This window comes from Simochromis diagramma, unplaced genomic scaffold (genome assembly GCF_900408965.1).
Source record: "Simochromis diagramma unplaced genomic scaffold, fSimDia1.1 OVJJ01000603.1, whole genome shotgun sequence".
NCBI classification, from domain to species: domain Eukaryota; kingdom Metazoa; phylum Chordata; class Actinopteri; order Cichliformes; family Cichlidae; genus Simochromis; species Simochromis diagramma.
Genome location: NW_024387414.1, coordinates 17,177,564 through 17,195,786, shown reverse-complemented (window position 1 = coordinate 17,195,786; position 18,223 = coordinate 17,177,564). Strand labels below are relative to the sequence as shown.

The 18,223-nt window shown below is 42.5% G+C and overlaps 2 protein-coding genes across 5 annotated transcripts; one reads left to right on the top strand and one right to left on the bottom strand.

Annotated features, from left to right (window-relative positions):
* Nucleotides 1–1,687: 1,687 nt before the first annotated feature.
* On the bottom strand, nucleotides 1,688–8,746 carry LOC120721222 (transcriptional repressor CTCF-like). Its single transcript, XM_040011410.1, has 13 exons — nucleotides 8,575–8,746; nucleotides 6,379–6,624; nucleotides 6,099–6,281; nucleotides 5,624–5,999; nucleotides 5,357–5,527; nucleotides 5,037–5,170; nucleotides 4,835–4,955; nucleotides 4,597–4,746; nucleotides 4,245–4,405; nucleotides 3,973–4,155; nucleotides 3,739–3,880; nucleotides 3,375–3,521; nucleotides 1,688–3,226 (listed from the first exon to the last, which is right to left on the bottom strand). Exons 2-13 carry the CDS (start codon nucleotides 6,601–6,603, stop codon nucleotides 2,970–2,972), a joined length of 2,250 nt encoding a protein of 749 aa, XP_039867344.1. The 5' UTR covers nucleotides 6,604–6,624; nucleotides 8,575–8,746; the 3' UTR covers nucleotides 1,688–2,969.
* LOC120721221 (putative GPI-anchored protein pfl2) lies at nucleotides 3,138–17,246 on the top strand. Of its 4 annotated transcripts, none has more exons than XM_040011409.1 (8): nucleotides 3,138–3,245; nucleotides 13,899–14,002; nucleotides 14,092–14,557; nucleotides 14,647–14,739; nucleotides 14,821–14,857; nucleotides 15,106–15,177; nucleotides 15,258–16,538; nucleotides 16,620–17,246. In XM_040011409.1, the coding sequence occupies exons 2-8, from the start codon at nucleotides 13,938–13,940 to the stop codon at nucleotides 16,874–16,876; spliced, it is 2,271 nt and encodes a 756-aa protein (XP_039867343.1). In that variant the 5' UTR covers nucleotides 3,138–3,245; nucleotides 13,899–13,937; the 3' UTR covers nucleotides 16,877–17,246. The 4 variants fall into 4 exon arrangements, with proteins under 4 accessions (XP_039867343.1, XP_039867341.1, XP_039867342.1 ...); XM_040011407.1 differs by lacking the exon at nucleotides 3,138–3,245 and adding an exon at nucleotides 12,161–12,935 and having other exon boundaries at nucleotides 16,623–17,246; XM_040011406.1 differs by lacking the exon at nucleotides 3,138–3,245 and adding an exon at nucleotides 12,162–12,935.
* Nucleotides 17,247–18,223: the final 977 nt, after the last annotated feature.

Here is an 18,223-nt window from a genome sequence, read left to right as displayed (position 1 = left end):
ATCCAGTTTGAATAAGATGGGTGCCACGTGTGAATGTCAGTACTCCATGGATAGTATCACCCAAAAGCATTAAGTGAGGCTGCTGAGTCTGCTAACTAACAGGACAAAAAAATCTACTTTTTAAAGTAATGCATTAAAATACCCTGCAGATGTTTACTCCTTTTGTTGGTGCACATACAAAAATGAGATTATTTTAGTTAAATCAGGCATGTGGTAAATTAAAATGGCAGCAGTGGCAGTGAAAAGCATTTATAATCGGCCCCAGCGTGCCTTTCTCACATGATAAAAATTCACGGGACAAGTCACATGCAATGGAAGTGGTCATTAATTTTGGATCCTGCTGCTGCTGGACGTTCGCTGAAGCCAAAGATTAAACGGAGTTGAGAATTTTATTATTGGAGGCTGATCAGACTGATCCCACAAAGATCCCAATTAGTGTAAGAAAACCACGAGTGAGTGTGTGAGCATGGACGTAAAATCTTAATGACTTTATAGTGATTAAAATCCACAGCTTCAAATTTAAGAGATACACTCTGGGTCACAAATCTTCAGCAGTTTATTTGTAAAAAGAGTATTTTAGTAAATCAGTTATGCTAGAATAATGTCCAAATTATGACTCATTTATAATGTGAAATGTTATCAATTGTATCATCTCTCACATTTATACACAAAAGCCAGCTATATGTGCTGTTATAGTGGTGAATGTTCATATTAAACATGGGCAAAATTTCTAATAAATAGGTCATGTGTGCACAAATAATCTAAATGCTCTATTTGAAACCATCATTTCTTAGCTCTGTATGTCAAATACGCAATCTCAGGGATATAATAGCTCCACCCACCTGCTGTTCCAACCTTGTGTTTGTGTGGGACAGCCAGTTAGAAGAAGCTGGCTTTAAGGGAGAGGCGCTTGTGTCAAACAGAGGCCCAATATTTAATGTAATGAATCTATCTTGTCTCTGTGCTTTTAGATGCTTTGATGTGGCTGTTCTGAGTTCCTGCCTTAGTCTGTGAGAGCACGCTGAGCTTTGCCAGGTTTTGACTACATTACCTGTATCCGGCTGAGGAAGACAGCGAGTAGAAGGAACAGAGAGAAAGGTGCAGCAGTGAGTCGTATCTTTAGGCACAGCTGTGTTTGGACACCTTTAGAATTTGTAAAAGATGGATGCAGCCACAGTGCAGTGATGTCGTCCAGCAGTCAGGGAGATCCCTTTTGAGGTCTGATGTTGAGCATTTCCACTGGTGAACTAAGAACCCTAGGGGCGATCTTAGCTCAAGAGTTGGGAGTTCGCCTTGTAATCGGAAGGTTGTGAATTTGTGTCATCAAGTCCAAACATAAGCGAAGTGGTATATCTAACCAATCTCAAGGTCGTTTATCCTTTTTGACTTGAACTGGGACCAGTTTACAAAACGACCATCATATTGTGTTGATTACGACTCAAAACTAGCAACAGAGATGATAAACTCAGCAGGAAACTGTTTACTGAGCTCAAACAAGTGTAATCAGTTTTGCACCCTCTGCTGGCCAAGAGAAAGAATGGGGGTTTAACACATCTGGACTGGTTTTACCTTTCATTTACGACCACCTTTTATATACAGTTTATGTTAATGACATCCACTACCAGCCCACCAGAGCCCGTTTCCCAAATATTCTTTAGGACATACAAATAAAGATTAAAAAAAAAAATTAATATCAATGTTTCCATTTAATAAAATATATTTGCAAGCAAAATAAACCGACATTTCTGTTTTATCGCTCTGTTTCTTAGCCAATTTTAATACACAATTATTCAAGCAAACGTTTTGCCATGAGTGCGCCACTAACATGTTAATTACTCAGCCAAACCAGACTTTTAAAAACAGTTATTGCAGCTGCAGAAACCTAAAGTCTCGTGTCTACTAGTCTCATTTATTGGTTGTGCAGTTGTACATCTGTTCTCATCTGTCACACAGTTATTAAAAGGTCATTCAAGCTGCTACGTAGCTTTGCATCGCCAATGGTACAAAAGGGAAACAACAACTCAAAGTGGAATGGCTACACGAGAGAGCAAAAACAACCATCTTTTCATCAACTCATCAATGTTTAGTACATACACATCATCTACAGGTGTAACAGTAGCAAGGAGCATGAGAGAAGCAGTCTATTAAGCTTTAAAAACTAGAATATGCTTAAAAAGGGATTTACTAACCACAGAGAAAGAAAGAAATACAATTCAAAATACTCTTTTCAAAAAAATATCTTGAAGTGGCTGTGACTAGCAGCAGTATCAAAAGTCCCCTTTATTTAAAATTTATTTCCGCAATCAATTTTTTCAAAAGACTTTCAGCTCTGGGCTTAATTTACATATTTTTGGCATCACGCTGCTCTTAAGTGAAACCCCAGAAGATAATTTTCCTCTGCAGTTTTACTAGACAGCACTTTCCTATTTACCAACGCTTCACTGATAAATATGATCTGGATTTTAACACCATGTGCACTATGTACAAAACAAAAACTAAAGTTAAAGAACGATTAGGATGCCTTTGCAGATTTTGAGGTCGGAAATGTATCCAGAATAGAATTGGATGAGATGAGGCTCTCATCTCATCATCTTGAAATGAACTGAATTGTGATTTTTGACAAGAGGGGAAACCCCCCCAAAAACAAGCAAACAAAAAGGGTAAGATACTCCCGTGAACTACAGCCACTCCAAAATTAACTGCCATGAGTTTTTGGTTGGTAAATCATTACTTAAAAAACCAAAAAACAAAAACATGAGAAGGGAAAAAAAAAAAACAAAAACCTCTTTTCACTCATCTGAGTCACGTATCAATACATGATTTAAAAAGCAAATCTTAAATTACAACAGTGATGTTTTTGTCTGTGGAGGACTTTTGTTATCCTAAATGCCAAGAATTAAACTGCAGAGTTAATAAAAGGGATGGGTTTTGTTTTTCCTTTTTAAAAACAGGGTTGACCCTCACACCCATCACCGGTCCATCATGCTGAGGATCATCTCAGGAGTCAGGTCCCCGTTTGGAGGGGCTTCAGACAGCTGCCCCGCCTGCGTAGCACCCTCTCCCTGGGTCAGCTCCTCCATCTGGATGGTCGACTTCCCTCCACCCACCACCACCTCCTGTGCGGCCTCATTGCCATCATCGTCTTGGTCGGCTCCGACCTCCTTCTTCACAATGATGTCGTCGACCTCTCCGGTGGCCTCGTCCTCCACACGGATGATAGCAGCCGCTGTTTAGGACAATTTCAGGTCAGACTAAAGACACATCTTTTCAAATTGGTACATCTGTTTAAAGGGTACTTTGTTATATGTGAAAAATCCAACACTACACACTACGAGTTAAATGACATCAAAAACAGTCACCAATTAAACACTTACCGTCTGGTTTGCTCTTTGGGGGGCGCCCACGCTTCCTCTTGACTGGTGGCTCCACTGGGGCTGGGATAGGGACAACAGGCGAGGCCTGCTCCACCTCCATCTCAGTCAGCATATCCTCTTCCTCCTCTACCTCATCAAGCTCGCCCTCTATATTTTTTATTTTATTTTATTTATTTATTTTTTAAAAAAGAAGGGGGGAAACAATAACTTGTTAGACTTGATCACATTTTCTTGCACAGCCTTAAAAATCAAGATCTGCAACAATTTAATGTAGCACCCAAACCTCTTTGACAGGCTCCTAAATATTTACTTAAGACACTTTGATTATTTGTATATCAGCTTTTCAAGCACTTGTATACGAGACCTGTGTCGTCGTCATCATCATCATCCCTCCTGGACTGCATCTTCCTCTTCCTGCCACGTCGTCCCTTTTTGGGTGGTGGAGTTCCGTTTTCTTCTAAAGAAGCGTCACCTGTACAACTGTCAGCATGACGTAGCATCGTGTTCTGTGGAGCAAAAACACAGAACCGTCACACCTCTGTGACATACGCACACAAACAACCCTCTCATGTGTGCACTATGATCTCAAGGGTCCTACCCTGCGAGTGAATGTCTTGCTACATTTGTTGCAGACGAAGGCAGTGGGGATGAAGTTAGGATCGTGGTAACGCTTGAAGTGCATGTCCAGGAGCTGCTTCTGACGGAAAGTTTTGTCACACTGGCTGCAGGCGAATGGCTTCTCCCCTGTGTGCGTGCGCTTGTGCATTATCATGTGGCGTTCCTGTTGGGTAACAGAACAAAAGACATTTAACGTTTGTTTAGCAGTAAAATAAACAGCAGGAGCATAACGTATTCCAGCCCAACACGGACCTGTCTGCAGCAGTAGTCACACTGGTCACATCTGAAACGCTTCTCATTCTTGTGAGTCTTCTGGTGCTGAATGAGAGCATAGCGCTCATGAAACACAGCATCGCAGTAACGACATTTCTTCCCCGTCTCAATAAATGAATGCTGTTTTCTCAGGTGAACACCTAAGATGGAGACAAAGGCATAAAAATCCAGTCAGATAAATGTCATATTGCCTTGTTATAGAGATAAAGACCCCCTGAAATATTCTGTTTCTCAACACAGGGCAATCCACTAACTGAGAGCAACATGTTTACGTTCCTTTAACTGTCCTTCTGCATACAGTTTGAAGTAGAAATAGTCTCAAATCACTCACCAAGATCACTTTTACGTGCAATGACGGTATCACAGTGTGGGCAGTGAAACTTTGCCACATTCTCTGTGTGTTTCTGCAGGATGTGCATCTTCATGGTGCCGCTTTGTGTGAAACGAGCATGGCAGATGTAGCACTCGTATGGCTTCTCACCTGCAACAGAAGAAGACGAGTCAGCTATTCTCCTAAAAAAAACTGGAGCTAAAAACACACTTTGACTGAAAATCTAAGAGGATTTTACCAGAGTGTGTCCTCATGTGTCTCTTCAGCTTATAAGTGTCTCTGCTGGCATAGCTGCAAAGACTGCACTGGAAGGGTCGCTCCCCTGTGTGAGAGCGGATATGTCTTTTCAACTTGCTCACCTGGGAAAAGAGACACATTAGCCTTTATTCCATGGTATAGAGACCAGGTTGATGCCCAATTAAATAACTAATATAACTCACCTCGACACTGGAATAGTCGCACATGGAGCACTTAAAAGGCTTCTCGTGTGTGTGCTTGTAGCGACGATGACGCACTAACTCACCGCTGGTCACAAACGCCATGTCGCAATCTGTGCATTTATGTGGCCGAGTGCCTTTAAACGAAGAAGAAAATCAGAACTGTTGGTGTAGCTGAAATCTGAAATACAACACTGGATGAAAAGGAGATAAATGCCCACTAACTTTTGCAGTAATAATAAGTAAACACTCTGAAAGTTTACTTCCTCGCTCACCAAGTCCATCCAGCAAATTGTTTCGGTTTCTGTAATTTCTCCAAATACCTGTGTGTGTGTTGAGGTGGTTTCTCAGCAGTGTGACTGTTCTGAATGCTCTCCCGCACAAGTGACATTTATGCGGCCTCTCATCTGTGTGGCTCTTCATGTGTCGGTCCAGGTTAGAGCGCCGTGGGCAGGTGTAGCTGCACAGCTCACACTGGAAAGTCTTCTTAACACCTGGACACAGAGATGTTCAATTTAGCACTGGGAAAGAAGAAGAAAAAAAAAAAAAAATCTCTTGCAAGTTTTCGTGTAACTTGATCAAAGTCTAACCTTTTTTCTTGATCTTTGTGGGCTTCGGGGGCTTCATGTTGCCCACAACCTTCTCAGCATTAACCTCTGACAGCAGTCCCTCCTGCTGCTCTTCCTCAAAGTCGTACACAGAAACATCCATGTCACGATCACCTTCTGCATAGCGCAGGCGACTCTTCTTTCCCTTCTTTGCTTTACGGACAGCAGTAATGGGCTGGTAGTCAGGGTCCTTTGTCCACTCTGGGTCGTCTTGCGGGGGCACAGAGGTCTCCACCTCTGCTGGCTCTTCCTCCTCCTCTTCCTCCTCCACCCTTGTCCCTTGGAGCTCCTCGTGGGCTGCCTGGAGCTCCTCCTGCTCTACAGTCTCCACTTCACCATTTGCGCCCACTTTAACTACCTAGTGTAGGAATATGACAAATGAATCCTACTGGAACAAAGACTTCACTGAAAATCAAAGACAATCAAAAGCACCGGGTAGCCTCAAGTCATTTCTCACCTGGAAGCCCTCAGGTAAAGGAAGAGTGTGACAAATAACTGGCTCTGCATCCTTGTTAGCCGCTGACGTCTCAACATAAGTAGCCTGGAGCCCGTCTACAGTTGTAGTTGTGACAGGTACCTGCACGAGCTGAAGCTGACCCAGGCCTAATGCTGCACCTGCTTGCTCCTCCATGTTCACCACCTGTGAAGAGAGACTGGACTTTATCGTTTGATGGCAAAAATAAAAGACCTGACATATATAATCTGGCTAAAAAGTTTAAACCGTGCTCTTTACAAACCTGGAGCGTGATGATCTGGCCCTCGTCTCCACCTGAAACTGTCATTGTGCCACCTCCCTCCAACACCTCTGTCTTCATTTGTAGAAGAGTTGGGTCTAGAGCATCCATCACCATCATCTCCATGTTACCAGCGACTTCACCCTGCGTCAAGGCCTCTCCACCCTCTGGCAGGACCTTTCCATCCGTCACCTGAGCGGACTCCATGGAAACAACCTCGGCCTCCATGGCAATGAGCCAACAAATGCGCTAAACAGAAAGAACGTGAATATCTTTAGCAAAAGGAAAGACTGATATGATGGAGAATTGTTTGTAACCAAAAAGTGCTTTATTTATTTTTTATTTGATCCCCCCCTTCCTTTGCCCTCTGGCTAAACTGAAACAACGGGATGGCTTTCAGTAAATCCAGACATGTTTAGACCAGATGATGAAAGCACCTAGATTAACTGAACAAACAATTTAAAAAAAAAAAAAAAAATCCTTGTATCAATATTTGCCTGTGCACTGAAAACATTCCCAGTGTTTGGTTTTCCTTTTCCTGAATGTGCAGTATGACAAAAAGTGCTGCCAGCAGAATACAAAACTTTTCCATTTCCAGGATATCAATTACACCCATTTAAACTGGCAACTTTAGAAAAAAACAGTTTAGTGTGTAAAACTGTCCACAGTTTGTTTTGGGTTTTTTGGGGCTTATACACCAAACTCCGTTTCCCTTGTCTTTTACTTGGAGTTGATGTCAGATGAGCAGCATGTTGTTGTTTTTTACTTTTTAAAACAAAACACAAAATAAAACAAACAAAACCCACCTCTGCTAGGGATGAGTGATGCCCCATTTTCACCAGGGCCACCAACTAGTAACTAGAGTTGATTTAATGCCTCAACCCAACATGTTCTCTGTTTTCATTTATTTTGTGCTTTCTCATCTGAACATACATACCAAACAGCGCTCAATGCATTTTGTACAAAATATTTTAACGTTTTTCATTTACTGGTCACCATATGTGGAGAGGGCCAGCTAGCTGCAGTTGTGTGTGATGACAAGAAACCTTGTTTTTAGTTAAAGGGTTCCACATAAAGTACCTGTTCAGATAGTTTAAGAAAAGTTCTCCTCTTCAACTGATCAGATGGGTTGTTTTACACAGCACAATTAAGAGGCTACAATGAAAGCTGTCTCTATTCAGATTAACTTTAAATTCGCTACAGGTTTAAATGTGCAAGATTTAAACAATACACTAGATTTATTTAAGTTTTATTTATAATGTAAAACAAATCGCTTAATAAATTATGCTATAGTTTTACAGATTAAGCTCCCGGGATTTAGCTTTGCTTTTTGTGAGTCAGTAAAAGTATACAAGGGACCAATAAAAGTCTCATCTCCTGGACTTGGGCCCAGTAGAGACCACAGATGTTAAGACTCACCAGAGTACTAAAAACTATCATATTTAGACTCTTTACAATAAGCACGTACAGCCATTACGCAATGACACCCCGCACAAGCCAGAGTTCGAGGAGTCCGGGTCATGTAAACTAGCACCTGAGAGTGAAACTCTGGTGGACGATGCAGAAACCGTAACCGTTTTTAATAACTGCGATGCAAATGTTTAAAAGAGTCTTCATTCCTGCCTTCCAGTGGTTATCTGGTTTGGCTGAACGCTGATAGGTTTTGACTGTGAGCCAGTAACAGAAATCACATTTAGTCCGATGCTTCAGGAAGCATTTGTTCGCCTGTGTTTGATTTTTGTTAATCTAAAAATCCGTTCTCCTCCATTCTGTTCTTATCAATTCACAGGACATCGTCCAACAGATGATGTATAGTTTAATAAGCGAAATAAAACTACTTAAATACTGTCTCGTGTTAGTTGGTTAACTCGGGAGGCGCGAGTACGTCTGAAAACAGGAAACAAAGGGCACGATAAGATGGACGTCAGGCCTGAACAAACTTAAAACAGGAACACCGATAAATACAGCCATCCCTGTGCACATACATCGAAATATCGGTCAAAAACCAACAAAATGCTCAACTGAAACAGGGAGTTACATTTTATAGACGGATTTAGTGCATTTTAGATAACGATAGAGGGAGACAAACACCCCCCGCCAGCCGCCTGGCCGGTAAGCCCTACCGTGACACCTAGAGGCCGGCGACGGCTCCTACAAAAACGTTTCCGCGTTTGGAGGCAAAGTAAAAGCTCTACTTACTCCTGGTTTCTTCCTTTCCTCGTTATGTTCACTTGGAAGCTCAGCGCCTACAGTAGCTCCTTTCAGTCCCGCAGCGGACGGCCGTAAGTGCTCCGCGCCGGGCTAATAATTTTCTCCCGCTTTGGAAGAGTGGGCCTAACATACAAAATGGCGGCCTATAAGAGCCACTGCGCCTGCGCAACTAGGTGCCCGGGGAGTAAAGAGGAGGGATCGGGATGTTGCTGTGGGTGATGGGCGCCAGATTTGAATTCAGGCGTGGGCGTGGCAACCACGGAGACGGTTATTAAAAGGGAGAGGTTATTGATTAGTTTTCTGATCTGCTATCAGTTTTTTTTTTCATCGGGAGTGACCTTTAAACATTCAACAGCATCGAGTCAAGATTAGGAATAATGTTTGCTGGGTTAAAGCAGTTCATCCAGTTAGCCACTGGAGGGCGGCATGAAAGTGTCAAATGGGGGTTTACAACATGCACACAAATGAAATCGTGAGTGATAATTAGCTGCATAGTGTATGTAAGATGAAAAGAAAACCTATTTAGACTGTTGCCATGGGAAAGTGAGCTCCTGGACCCTAGCTTTTAGGACTTTTCAATTATAGCCCACCATTAATTATTTGGTTCAAAGGTTTTTTAGTTAACTAACACCAAACTAGAAACAATAACTATGTATAAAAATATTTAAGTCATATGAAATAAAATAAAAAAGCAGCTAAAATTAAACGGGAAATCTTTTATTTTAGCCTTTGTTTACTAAGACTTGGAACTGGGACCTGGAACTAAACACAAAATTAAGAACAAAAATTAAACATGAGATAAAATAAAAGTAGCTAGAACACAAAAACTACCATACAACTGAGATAGTTTGCAAAATGTAAACAAAAACAGAATTCAGTGATTTGCAAATCCCATAAACTCATATTTTATCCACACTAGAACACAGATACAAAGTAAATGTTTAAGCTGAGAAACTGCTGGAGGAACATTTTGCAATTAGGTTAATTAGACCCAATGATTGGGTATAAAAACAGCATCTTAGAGAGACAGACTTTCTTAGAAGTAAAGATGGGTAGATGTTCACCAGTCTAGAATAAACTGTGTCCACAAACTGTGGAACAATTCCTGATTATTGAAAAATATTGAAAATATCTCTGAATATTGTTCCTCGATGTAAAATGTAAAAAGACTGTGAATATGTTATCATCTACAGTACATATTATCATCACAAGATTCAGAGAATTTGGAGAAATCTCTTGTGTGCTAGGGACAAAGCTGGAAATCAGTACTGGATTCCTGTGATTCTGGGGCTCTCAGGCAGCACTGTTTTAAAAGAAAGTATGTTGTTCAATACACAGCAGTATATTCACAGTTTAAACCAGATATTTACGTACACTTTATGGAAAACACAAGAACATTTTTTTACTGTACAACATCAATTTAGAGTAAACTTGTTTTGTTTTGGATTAAATAAATATTGAAATATCTTTTGAATTAGTTAAATGTCAGAATAAAGAGAGACAGAGCTGTCTATTTTTATTACTTTTATCAAATTTAGGAGTACATATACACTAAGTTTATTGTTAATTAATAAGAAAACTCCAGACGATTCCATTCTGAGCTGAAGAAGCTTCTGATAGGTTAGTAGAGTCCATGTGAGTAAATTGGTGGCACAGCTGTGGATGCATATAAGGCAAAACACAGAGCCTGTTTCTTTGAAATGGGAAAATCAAGAGATGTCAACCAAAACACCAGGAAAAGAACTGTGGAGCTCCATAAGTGTGGCTCAAGTTTGAATACAATTTGGTGCCATTTACAATTAAGAAATACAGACAGTTTCTCTCTTTACTCTTTATATTTATCAGCCTAAAAAAATAAACATTTAGTCTGATTTGATGTTACAATTAAAAAAGTGTTTGTGTTTTTATCTGAAGAGTATGTAAATATCTGGTTTCAACTGTATATTTGATGATGTTGGTGTTTGGCTTGATTGTCAGCACAAAGAGGGAGAGAGAGGAACAGAGAGGGCGAGAGAGGGAGATGGAGAATGAGGACAGAACAGAGATGGAACAAGAGCAGGTGAGACAGACATGTTAGTCAAATGGTTGTTTGCCAAAAGTATCACCGTATCATAGGTACTCATGTATCTCGTACCTAGTGTTTCTTTTTAGGTTTGTTATTTTTCAAATTCTATATTTATTAAGTTATGCAGGCTTGTTTGCACAACAAGGCTAAATAATTATATAAACTTTTCTCAATCTAAATAGTGTATTTTGGTAGAATTAAAAAATAAGTGTAGTGCAGGTCTATGATGATTTTTACTGCTACTATCATCTAGTTCTGATTCTGGTTCTGTCTTGGTTAAGTCCTAAGTAGTCCTGATTTTGAACTGTTGTAGACCTGTTTTAATTCTTCTGGATCAGTTCGGGGTCTGGTTGAATTGGGGTTTAGTCCTTGTGTCTTGATACCCCCCCCCAATCCCACATGCATACTACCTTAAGCCCCGGGTGTATCAAATGTCTGCCTCTGCCTCTGCTGGGGCCTATAAAAGTCTTAACTGCCCTGATTACTAGGTACTGGGTTTCCTTTCATAATTTTTATTTGTATTCAAACCTTAAAAACATTGAGCTGAAATGTGCATAGTGAATAATGATGCAAATGATTGCATGTCGTCATCTGTCAGCTACTTGTCTAATAATTAAGACTCACATTTCTTTATAATCTGTCAGAGTTTGGGAAATATTCCACGTTTTGAAGATCAGACGTGGTTGTGTTCAGCTGGCAGACAAAAGCTGTGCAGTACAGTAATTGCCTTTGAACTGTAATGCATTAAAAGCTTAACATTTCTTGAAATGCAAGTACAAATACCTCCGACATTATTTGTGAAAGTCAGTTACACGTGAACACTTGATCCCCTTGTTTGTCCTGAGCATTTCTGGACTGGTGAAGTTTCTCCAGACAACCTGCTGATTAGATGAAATTGTAATCTGAGCACTGCAAGTTTTATTTGATTTCTGTCAGCATAATAAAGAGATCTAAATAACCAAGTTACTTCTAGGTTACAGTGGCCTGCTGTAGGTCTGTTCTCATGTTACTTCATGTGGAAAACCTGACCTTTCTTCATAAATGCAAAAACAAGTTGTTTGTGGGTTGTTATTTTGGAAAAGAAACATGAGCTCCATGTAAATATCAGCCCTGGTTTTGATTATCAAATATTCCAACCAGGAAACCAAATTCCCATGAAACCTGCAACACGCGTCCTTTGGAGGATATGCAGCATAATTAAGATGTATGGAAACTGCTGCTAAGGGCGTGTGCCTTATTTAATGGTTCAGGAACGAGTTTTAATTTTTGAAACATAGGAGAGAACAGTGACATAACAGTAAGAGAAGAGCACAGCGATATAAAGAGTGAAATACGTGAAAAAGAGACCGTGTGTGTGTGAGGAACTGTTGTGGGGGCGTGCACAACTCTATTCAGATCAAAAGCAAACATTTGTGAAGGAGAGAGGATTAAAAAAAAGGGAAAGAAAGATAAGAACTACAAAAAAGCTGTTTAAAACGTGTTTTAGATGTTTTAGACGAAAGGAGAAAATAATAATTAGAATTTGTGCAATTTTAGGGTCTGTGTGTGTATACCACACACCCGATATAACTATATATATATATATATATAAGTATGATATAATAATGACAGTACACTTTATACGCTAGAGAGATAAATATGCACAGTACATAAACACCGGGCTTTTAAGATAACTTAATCCTGTCAGCACATGCAGGAGAGGTAGAGTAAAACACAGGCGTTACACTAAATGCATGCAATGTGAAGTTTTTCAGAGTGGGTCAGTTTGTCATTTATAGCTTCTTTTCCGCATATAAAATTAATTATTAATTTATTACGTAACCACAGTAAAACATTTTGTGCACTCAGCCTTTTCACACTGGAGTAAATCGGTGCATCCATGCATGTGCCGTTCATGGGTGAGGCTGCAGGGATGAAGCAAATGTTAGTGTGGTCACTTTATCCCTGCCTCCTTATTTTATCACCATCTTTTTTTTTTCCCGTGGTATTCCTCTCACAGAGGGGAGGGGGACAGAGAAAGGCTTGGTTCTGTTGTCAGATCTGTCAGTCTCGCCACCCCGGCCCCTCCCACCTCAGCAGAGGCATTACATACTGCCACTGCTGCTCGTGCTCTTAGCAACGGTGCCTCGGCAACAGAGCCACGGCAACAGAGCTCCACGGCAACAGCGTGCCGTGTGTCTCCCCAATGGAGCTGCCATTGGGCGGACCGGTGCTCAGGCACTACACCCAGAGCAGACCGAGACCTCACCGACAGAAACTGAACTATCGTCCCAGCAGACCGCAGGTACTGTGCAGGAGAATCAGGGAGGTTTCTGTAAAAATGGAGAGTGAGGGAAAGGTGTGTGTGTGTGTGTGTTGAGAGAGAGAGAGGAGGGAAAATGGAAGGGAGGGAGAGAGGAGAGATGGAATAGGGTACAGAGGGGAGAGGCAGGGGGAAGGGAAGGATGGAGGGGGAGTGCTGTAAAAGATGCCTGGTCCCCGGCTTGAATTAGGCAGTGCCATTGTACCGGTCACCGGCTGCTTCAGGAAGCCAATGAAATCTGCCTCTGTGAGAGTGGGCGCTCGTTTTCTTGCTTTCTCTTTAAAAAAAGAAAAGAGAAAAAGAAGCCATTCAGTTTCTTCATGTGATCGTGTAAAATATGTGTGTGAGCTCATCCGTTTTCCACTGAGCTGATCACGCTGTCACAGAGCTATTAGGCTGCAGACATTCAGTCACTCCCTTGGAGACAAATGGCCTGGGAGACAAAATTCAAGCAATTCCCCTGACAGGATATCATGTAACGGTGACTTCGGCTAAATTTGCCTTCTGGACTCGAGCCTCCCCCGACTTTCATTGCTACTTGTGGGCACAGATGTTAATGTGATCAGGACGATGCGGCTCCCAATTTTGATATCACGTTACCTATATTGGCAAAAATGAGTTATGTTGCTTCCATTCAGCGTTTAAAAAATCCAATGACGACCCCCTCCCACTCCACCCCCCAGCACCCATTGTACGTTACTGAGCAACTGAGTCCAGGGAGGCCCGGATCGTAACATAAATGGATGAGAGAATCAAACCAAAATACACCTATAGAGGCATGAGGAGTGCCAGGAGTGTGTGGGTTTTCAGAAGTGATGGTTATGCAATGTAAAGTTACATGCTGTAAGATGCGAGTTGTTCCTTGTTAGTTTGTGTGATCCGTGGTGCAAAATATCTGATTTCTGTGTGTGTGTTTGTTTGTGTGTGTGTCTGGGGGGTAATTAGGAGACAATAATCGAGAGTGAAAATGAAGTCCTTGAGCTCATGGGGCGTGTGGATGAAGGAGTTGAAGAGTTCTTTACTAAGAGAGTACTGCCTGCTGATACACTGTGAGTATCACGGCACATAAATTAGCTCCTTCATGTTCACCCGTACAAGTGAATAGACCTTAAACTGAGACATACGACTCTTTGTACAGGAAGCTGCAGGATGAGGAATCTATCACAGTGCACGAAGTGGCTCCTGCCAGCTCTGTCCCTTGTCCGGCCCCGACGAAAACCCTCCGGAGGAAGCTGAGTGATTTCTTTACGCTCAAAAAGAGGCGAGGTTTGAAATCAGAGACGAGCCATGAGGGGCGTCCCAAAAAGGCCTCCATCGCTGATCTCATTCGCCCTCTCAGGGAGGTTGCCAGATCCGAGAAAGACAAAGACAAAGACCGAGTAAAGGAGCACGACAAGGAAAATGAAAAGGAGAAAGCAAAAGAGGCTCCCACTGCTGTTTCTGGAGAGCCAGCTGTTCGGGAGACACCTGTTTCTGGCGCTCCGCCGCTGAGGGGCGAAGCAGTGCCTCCCCGCCGAGCTCTCAGAGAGGGGAAGTCCCAGTCTCTCATTTTGCTATCTGGCTCAGCAGCAGCGGGGTCGACCAACGCCAGAAACACAGCAAAGGTGGGTGTTGCTAGAGTTAATGCCTGTTTTTTTAGTCTTTTTCATTAGTGGATAAGAACTGAAAATTGGTTTGCTGCTGCTGCTTTTAGAAACAATTTGAAGGCCAGAATAGCTTTGAACAGAAGCTCCATCTCATGCTTCAGCGTATTGGAGTTTCCAAACCCCTGCCAGGAGAGACACAGGTTTGCACATCTGTATGTCTGAATGTTGTTATGGATATCTTAGAAGCCTTAAAAAGTACTAAATGCTCCTTTTTTATGTAGGATCAAGAAGGAGAGATGAAAAAGGCCGAGTCTGAAGGTATGTGCCTTTATCTGTGAGACGTTTAATAGTCTTCTCAGCTCCAGCGTAGTATTAATGAGGCTAAATTAATCTTTGAAGTCTAGGGATTTGTGTCAAAAGGATAGGCTTCTCGACATGGATCAGTTCTCCAATGAAAAGATTTAGTATCTGAGGGGCTGCGCTGATAAGCCAAGCAGGAGTCTGTGGTTCTTTCAGTCTATTATAGGGCCATTAATTCCTGTGGTAAAATGATTTTTGCCCTTCAGGTACCATCATTGACAGTAAACCCGAGCCACCTCCCACTTTCTCAAAACCTCGAACGATGTCTGCATCATCAGGTAAAACGCTGGTTTACGCTCTCATGTGTACAGAGTACAGTAAGTGAACCATTTTCACGTTTATTTTGCTTGCTTTTTAGACACAAGGCATCAGATTCGGGCAAGTGTGTCAGCGCACGAAGGAGCCGGGAAACCCGCTCTGCTTCCAAAGCCGGTTATCAAACCGGGGCCACCCCCCACAACATCCGGCCGCAACACACCTGAGAACGAGCTGGCCCAAATACAGGAAGCAGAGACACACACGCCCACTAAACTCAGCCCAGCCGCGGCGCCGTCACCTCCGGCCACCACCGCTCCCGCTGCACCGACAATCTCAAACGCGGTCCCCGACTCGACCGACTTTGAAGCTCCCCCTTCGAGTACTGTAACTCCCTCACACGCAGATGTATGCACTGACTCTCCCGCAGCAACCTCCGTCCCCGAAACTACGACCACACCCACAGAGCCCCCTGCCAACGCATCCGTTACCCCCACCTCCTCAGAGTCTGTTACTCCAAGCCTCGCTGTCACTTCCACTTCAGCAGCAACAGTTGCCGGGCCTTCCATTACCACCTCGGAAACTGTTTCTGCTCCCAGTCACAAAAGCCCTGTTTCCACGGCATCAACAAATCTGTTAGCCAAATCGACTTTGCCAGAGCCAAATGGCGTTCTCTCACTTGATGTTGCTCCTGCTGCTGGTGGTGATGCAGCTATTTCTGTCACCACCACAGCTTCTGCGCCCTGCACCAGCGTGTCAGATGTGCCGCCGGGCTTGTCTACCACCACCATCAGCGAAGTCAGTCATGAACCAGCTTCAGTCACATCCAGTAGCTCTTCAACATTAGTCACTATGACTACATCACCTCCCTCTGACTCAAGTGATGTAATTACAGTAACAATTTCACATGACCCCACCTTTACCGCTTCCTCCACCATGGTCTCTGCTGCCCTTCCTCCTACCACCTCAGCACCTTCTACCACTCCTACAGCTCAACCTCAACCCCAATTATCCACTGACTCCATTAACTCCGCTTCTTCATCTACCGCCATTCACCCAGCCACTACGTCCGTTCCCTCCACCTCTTCTAGTGAAACAAACCCTACAGACACCACTTCCACTGCTACCAGTCTGAACCGAGCAGAAACCACCTCCACCGCTAGTTCGTCAACCTCCGGTGCAATTAGCTCCCCACTCACGACTGGGTCAGAGCCACCTTTTCCCAACAATGTTGACACTAAGCTCACACCAACTATCTCTAGCCCGCCCACTACCGATAACACAAGTTCTGCTGCACCACCCGCTAGCGATAGTCCAGGCCAAGATAACGTAATCCAGATATCTGATGAGAGATCCGGTGTAGGGCCTGCAGAAAAAGGCACTGGTGAGTTTTAAGTTCTGCTTGTGATCTCTGTATGTAGGTGCATGGTGAATGGTGTGTTTTATGATATTGTTTTTCTTTTAGCAGCAGATGGGGAACAAACGAGCAAAGTACTTGAGGCAGACGAGAAGAAGGAAGTGGTTGACAGTCGGAGCCAGAGTGAGAAACCAACCATGGCCCAGAGTGAACCGACAACGAAAGAAGAGCGGGGAGAAAGTGTGAAAGCTGAAGCAGACACACAGGCTGAACCTGCAGCAGTGGAGGATGGTGAGGGCTGCACAGAGGAAGCAGTGATAGTGGGTCAAAAGCAAGAGGAAACTAAACCAGTGAGTGATAAGTAAGGAAAAAAAGAAAATGCTAAACATGGGACCAACTACTGTGACAGAGGAGGGGGCAGGAGAGGCCACAGTAAAGGGTGAAGCAGAGGGAGGGGAATGATGATCCATGGCACTTCCTACAGGGACCACCACATCACAGCAGCACACCACAAAGGGTGGGCCACTGGACCAAAGAACTGAGATCCCCTCGGTGTGACGTAATCAACAAATCCAGCAGTGTCTTTGTCCTTTTTTAACTTATGTTCGAGGTTTTGCATTGCACGTGTGATTATGTACCATAAGACAATTATTGTGGTAAAAAAAAAAATACACAATGTTTACAATAGATGGATAAGAGACATAGTTATGACTATTAAATGGAGTATTGAAGTGACTGTGTGAAATCATTACTTTGAGCAACTTCATCTCAGCTTTTTGTGGAGGTTTTTCCCATATCTCACAATAATCCTCAGCCTCGATTATGGCCACACACACTGACAGATTTTAATTTGATCATAAAAGAGCAACTTTCATCTGCAGAGAATGAAAGTTTGATAATGTTGTTATTTTTATTAAAGTCAAATGCCTTTAACTTTAGCAAATTTATTTCTAAAAGAGTTGTTATTAAAGATAAATGGTAATGTATAAAAGCCTAATTAAACACATTTCATAGCTGGGTCTTAGTGAAACTGCTCTTCTACTTATCATCTTTCAATAAACAACTCTGGTATACAGAGTTGTCATACATCTGAAAACTCAGTCATACATATGAAATAGTATTTTTCCTTTTCATTTCTATGAGGCAGACATTTCCAAGAGTTTCCTTTTTTTCATCGGACTACATTTAACCACTGAACATCTGTGCGAGTTGTGTATTATCAGGAAAGGTGTGACCTTTTGCATGTCAGCTAACTTACATAACAAATTTCATCTCTCGGTTTCGTGCTACCGATTTTGCACATGTATACAATGGCTGAGGACGTTTTTTTTTTTTAAACATATGATTGCCGGTATGCAGAAACTGCGTGATGAAAGGCCTGGAGGGTGAAAGGAAACCGTTTAAACACAAAGAGTCTTACTTTAGGTGCATGTGATATGCAAGTTCAATATGGAGGGTTAATACAAGAGTTAATACAAAGTAGAAATGAAATGCATTTGTTGTAATTTAGAGGCGTTTCTCATTTGACTTGACTGTGCAGAGCTTGTGATTGTGGATTTCTTTTTGCATCAGATCCAGATCCCTGGTAACCCAAGGGGTTCTGTCTATATTACCCCCCTCGAGCAACAAGGGGGATGTGTGCTGGGCCTGTGGTCTTCCCCTTGTCCTGCTTGGCAGATCAATATTCAACATCCTCTGTCCAGTATATCCAC

What these genes read in the sequence shown, in the direction of transcription:
- LOC120721222 (XM_040011410.1), bottom strand. Translation starts at nt 6,603, where the DNA reads ATGGAGGCCGAGGTTGTTTCCATGGAGTCCGCTCAGGTGACGGATGGA. An exon ending in CTTTACCTGAGGGCTTCCAG is followed by an intron (nt 6,000 to 6,098) that starts GTGAGAAATGAC and finishes TTCCTACACTAG; the next exon opens with GTAGTTAAAGTGGGCGCAAA. An exon ending in TGATGATGACGACGACACAG is followed by an intron (nt 3,522 to 3,738) that starts GTCTCGTATACA and finishes TAAAAAATATAG; the next exon opens with AGGGCGAGCTTGATGAGGTA.
- LOC120721221 (XM_040011406.1), top strand. Translation starts at nt 12,837, where the DNA reads ATGGAGCTGCCATTGGGCGGACCGGTGCTCAGGCACTACACCCAGAGC. An exon ending in ACGCCAGAAACACAGCAAAG is followed by an intron (nt 14,558 to 14,646) that starts GTGGGTGTTGCT and finishes TGCTGCTTTTAG; the next exon opens with AAACAATTTGAAGGCCAGAA. An exon ending in GAAAAAGGCCGAGTCTGAAG is followed by an intron (nt 14,858 to 15,105) that starts GTATGTGCCTTT and finishes TTTGCCCTTCAG; the next exon opens with GTACCATCATTGACAGTAAA.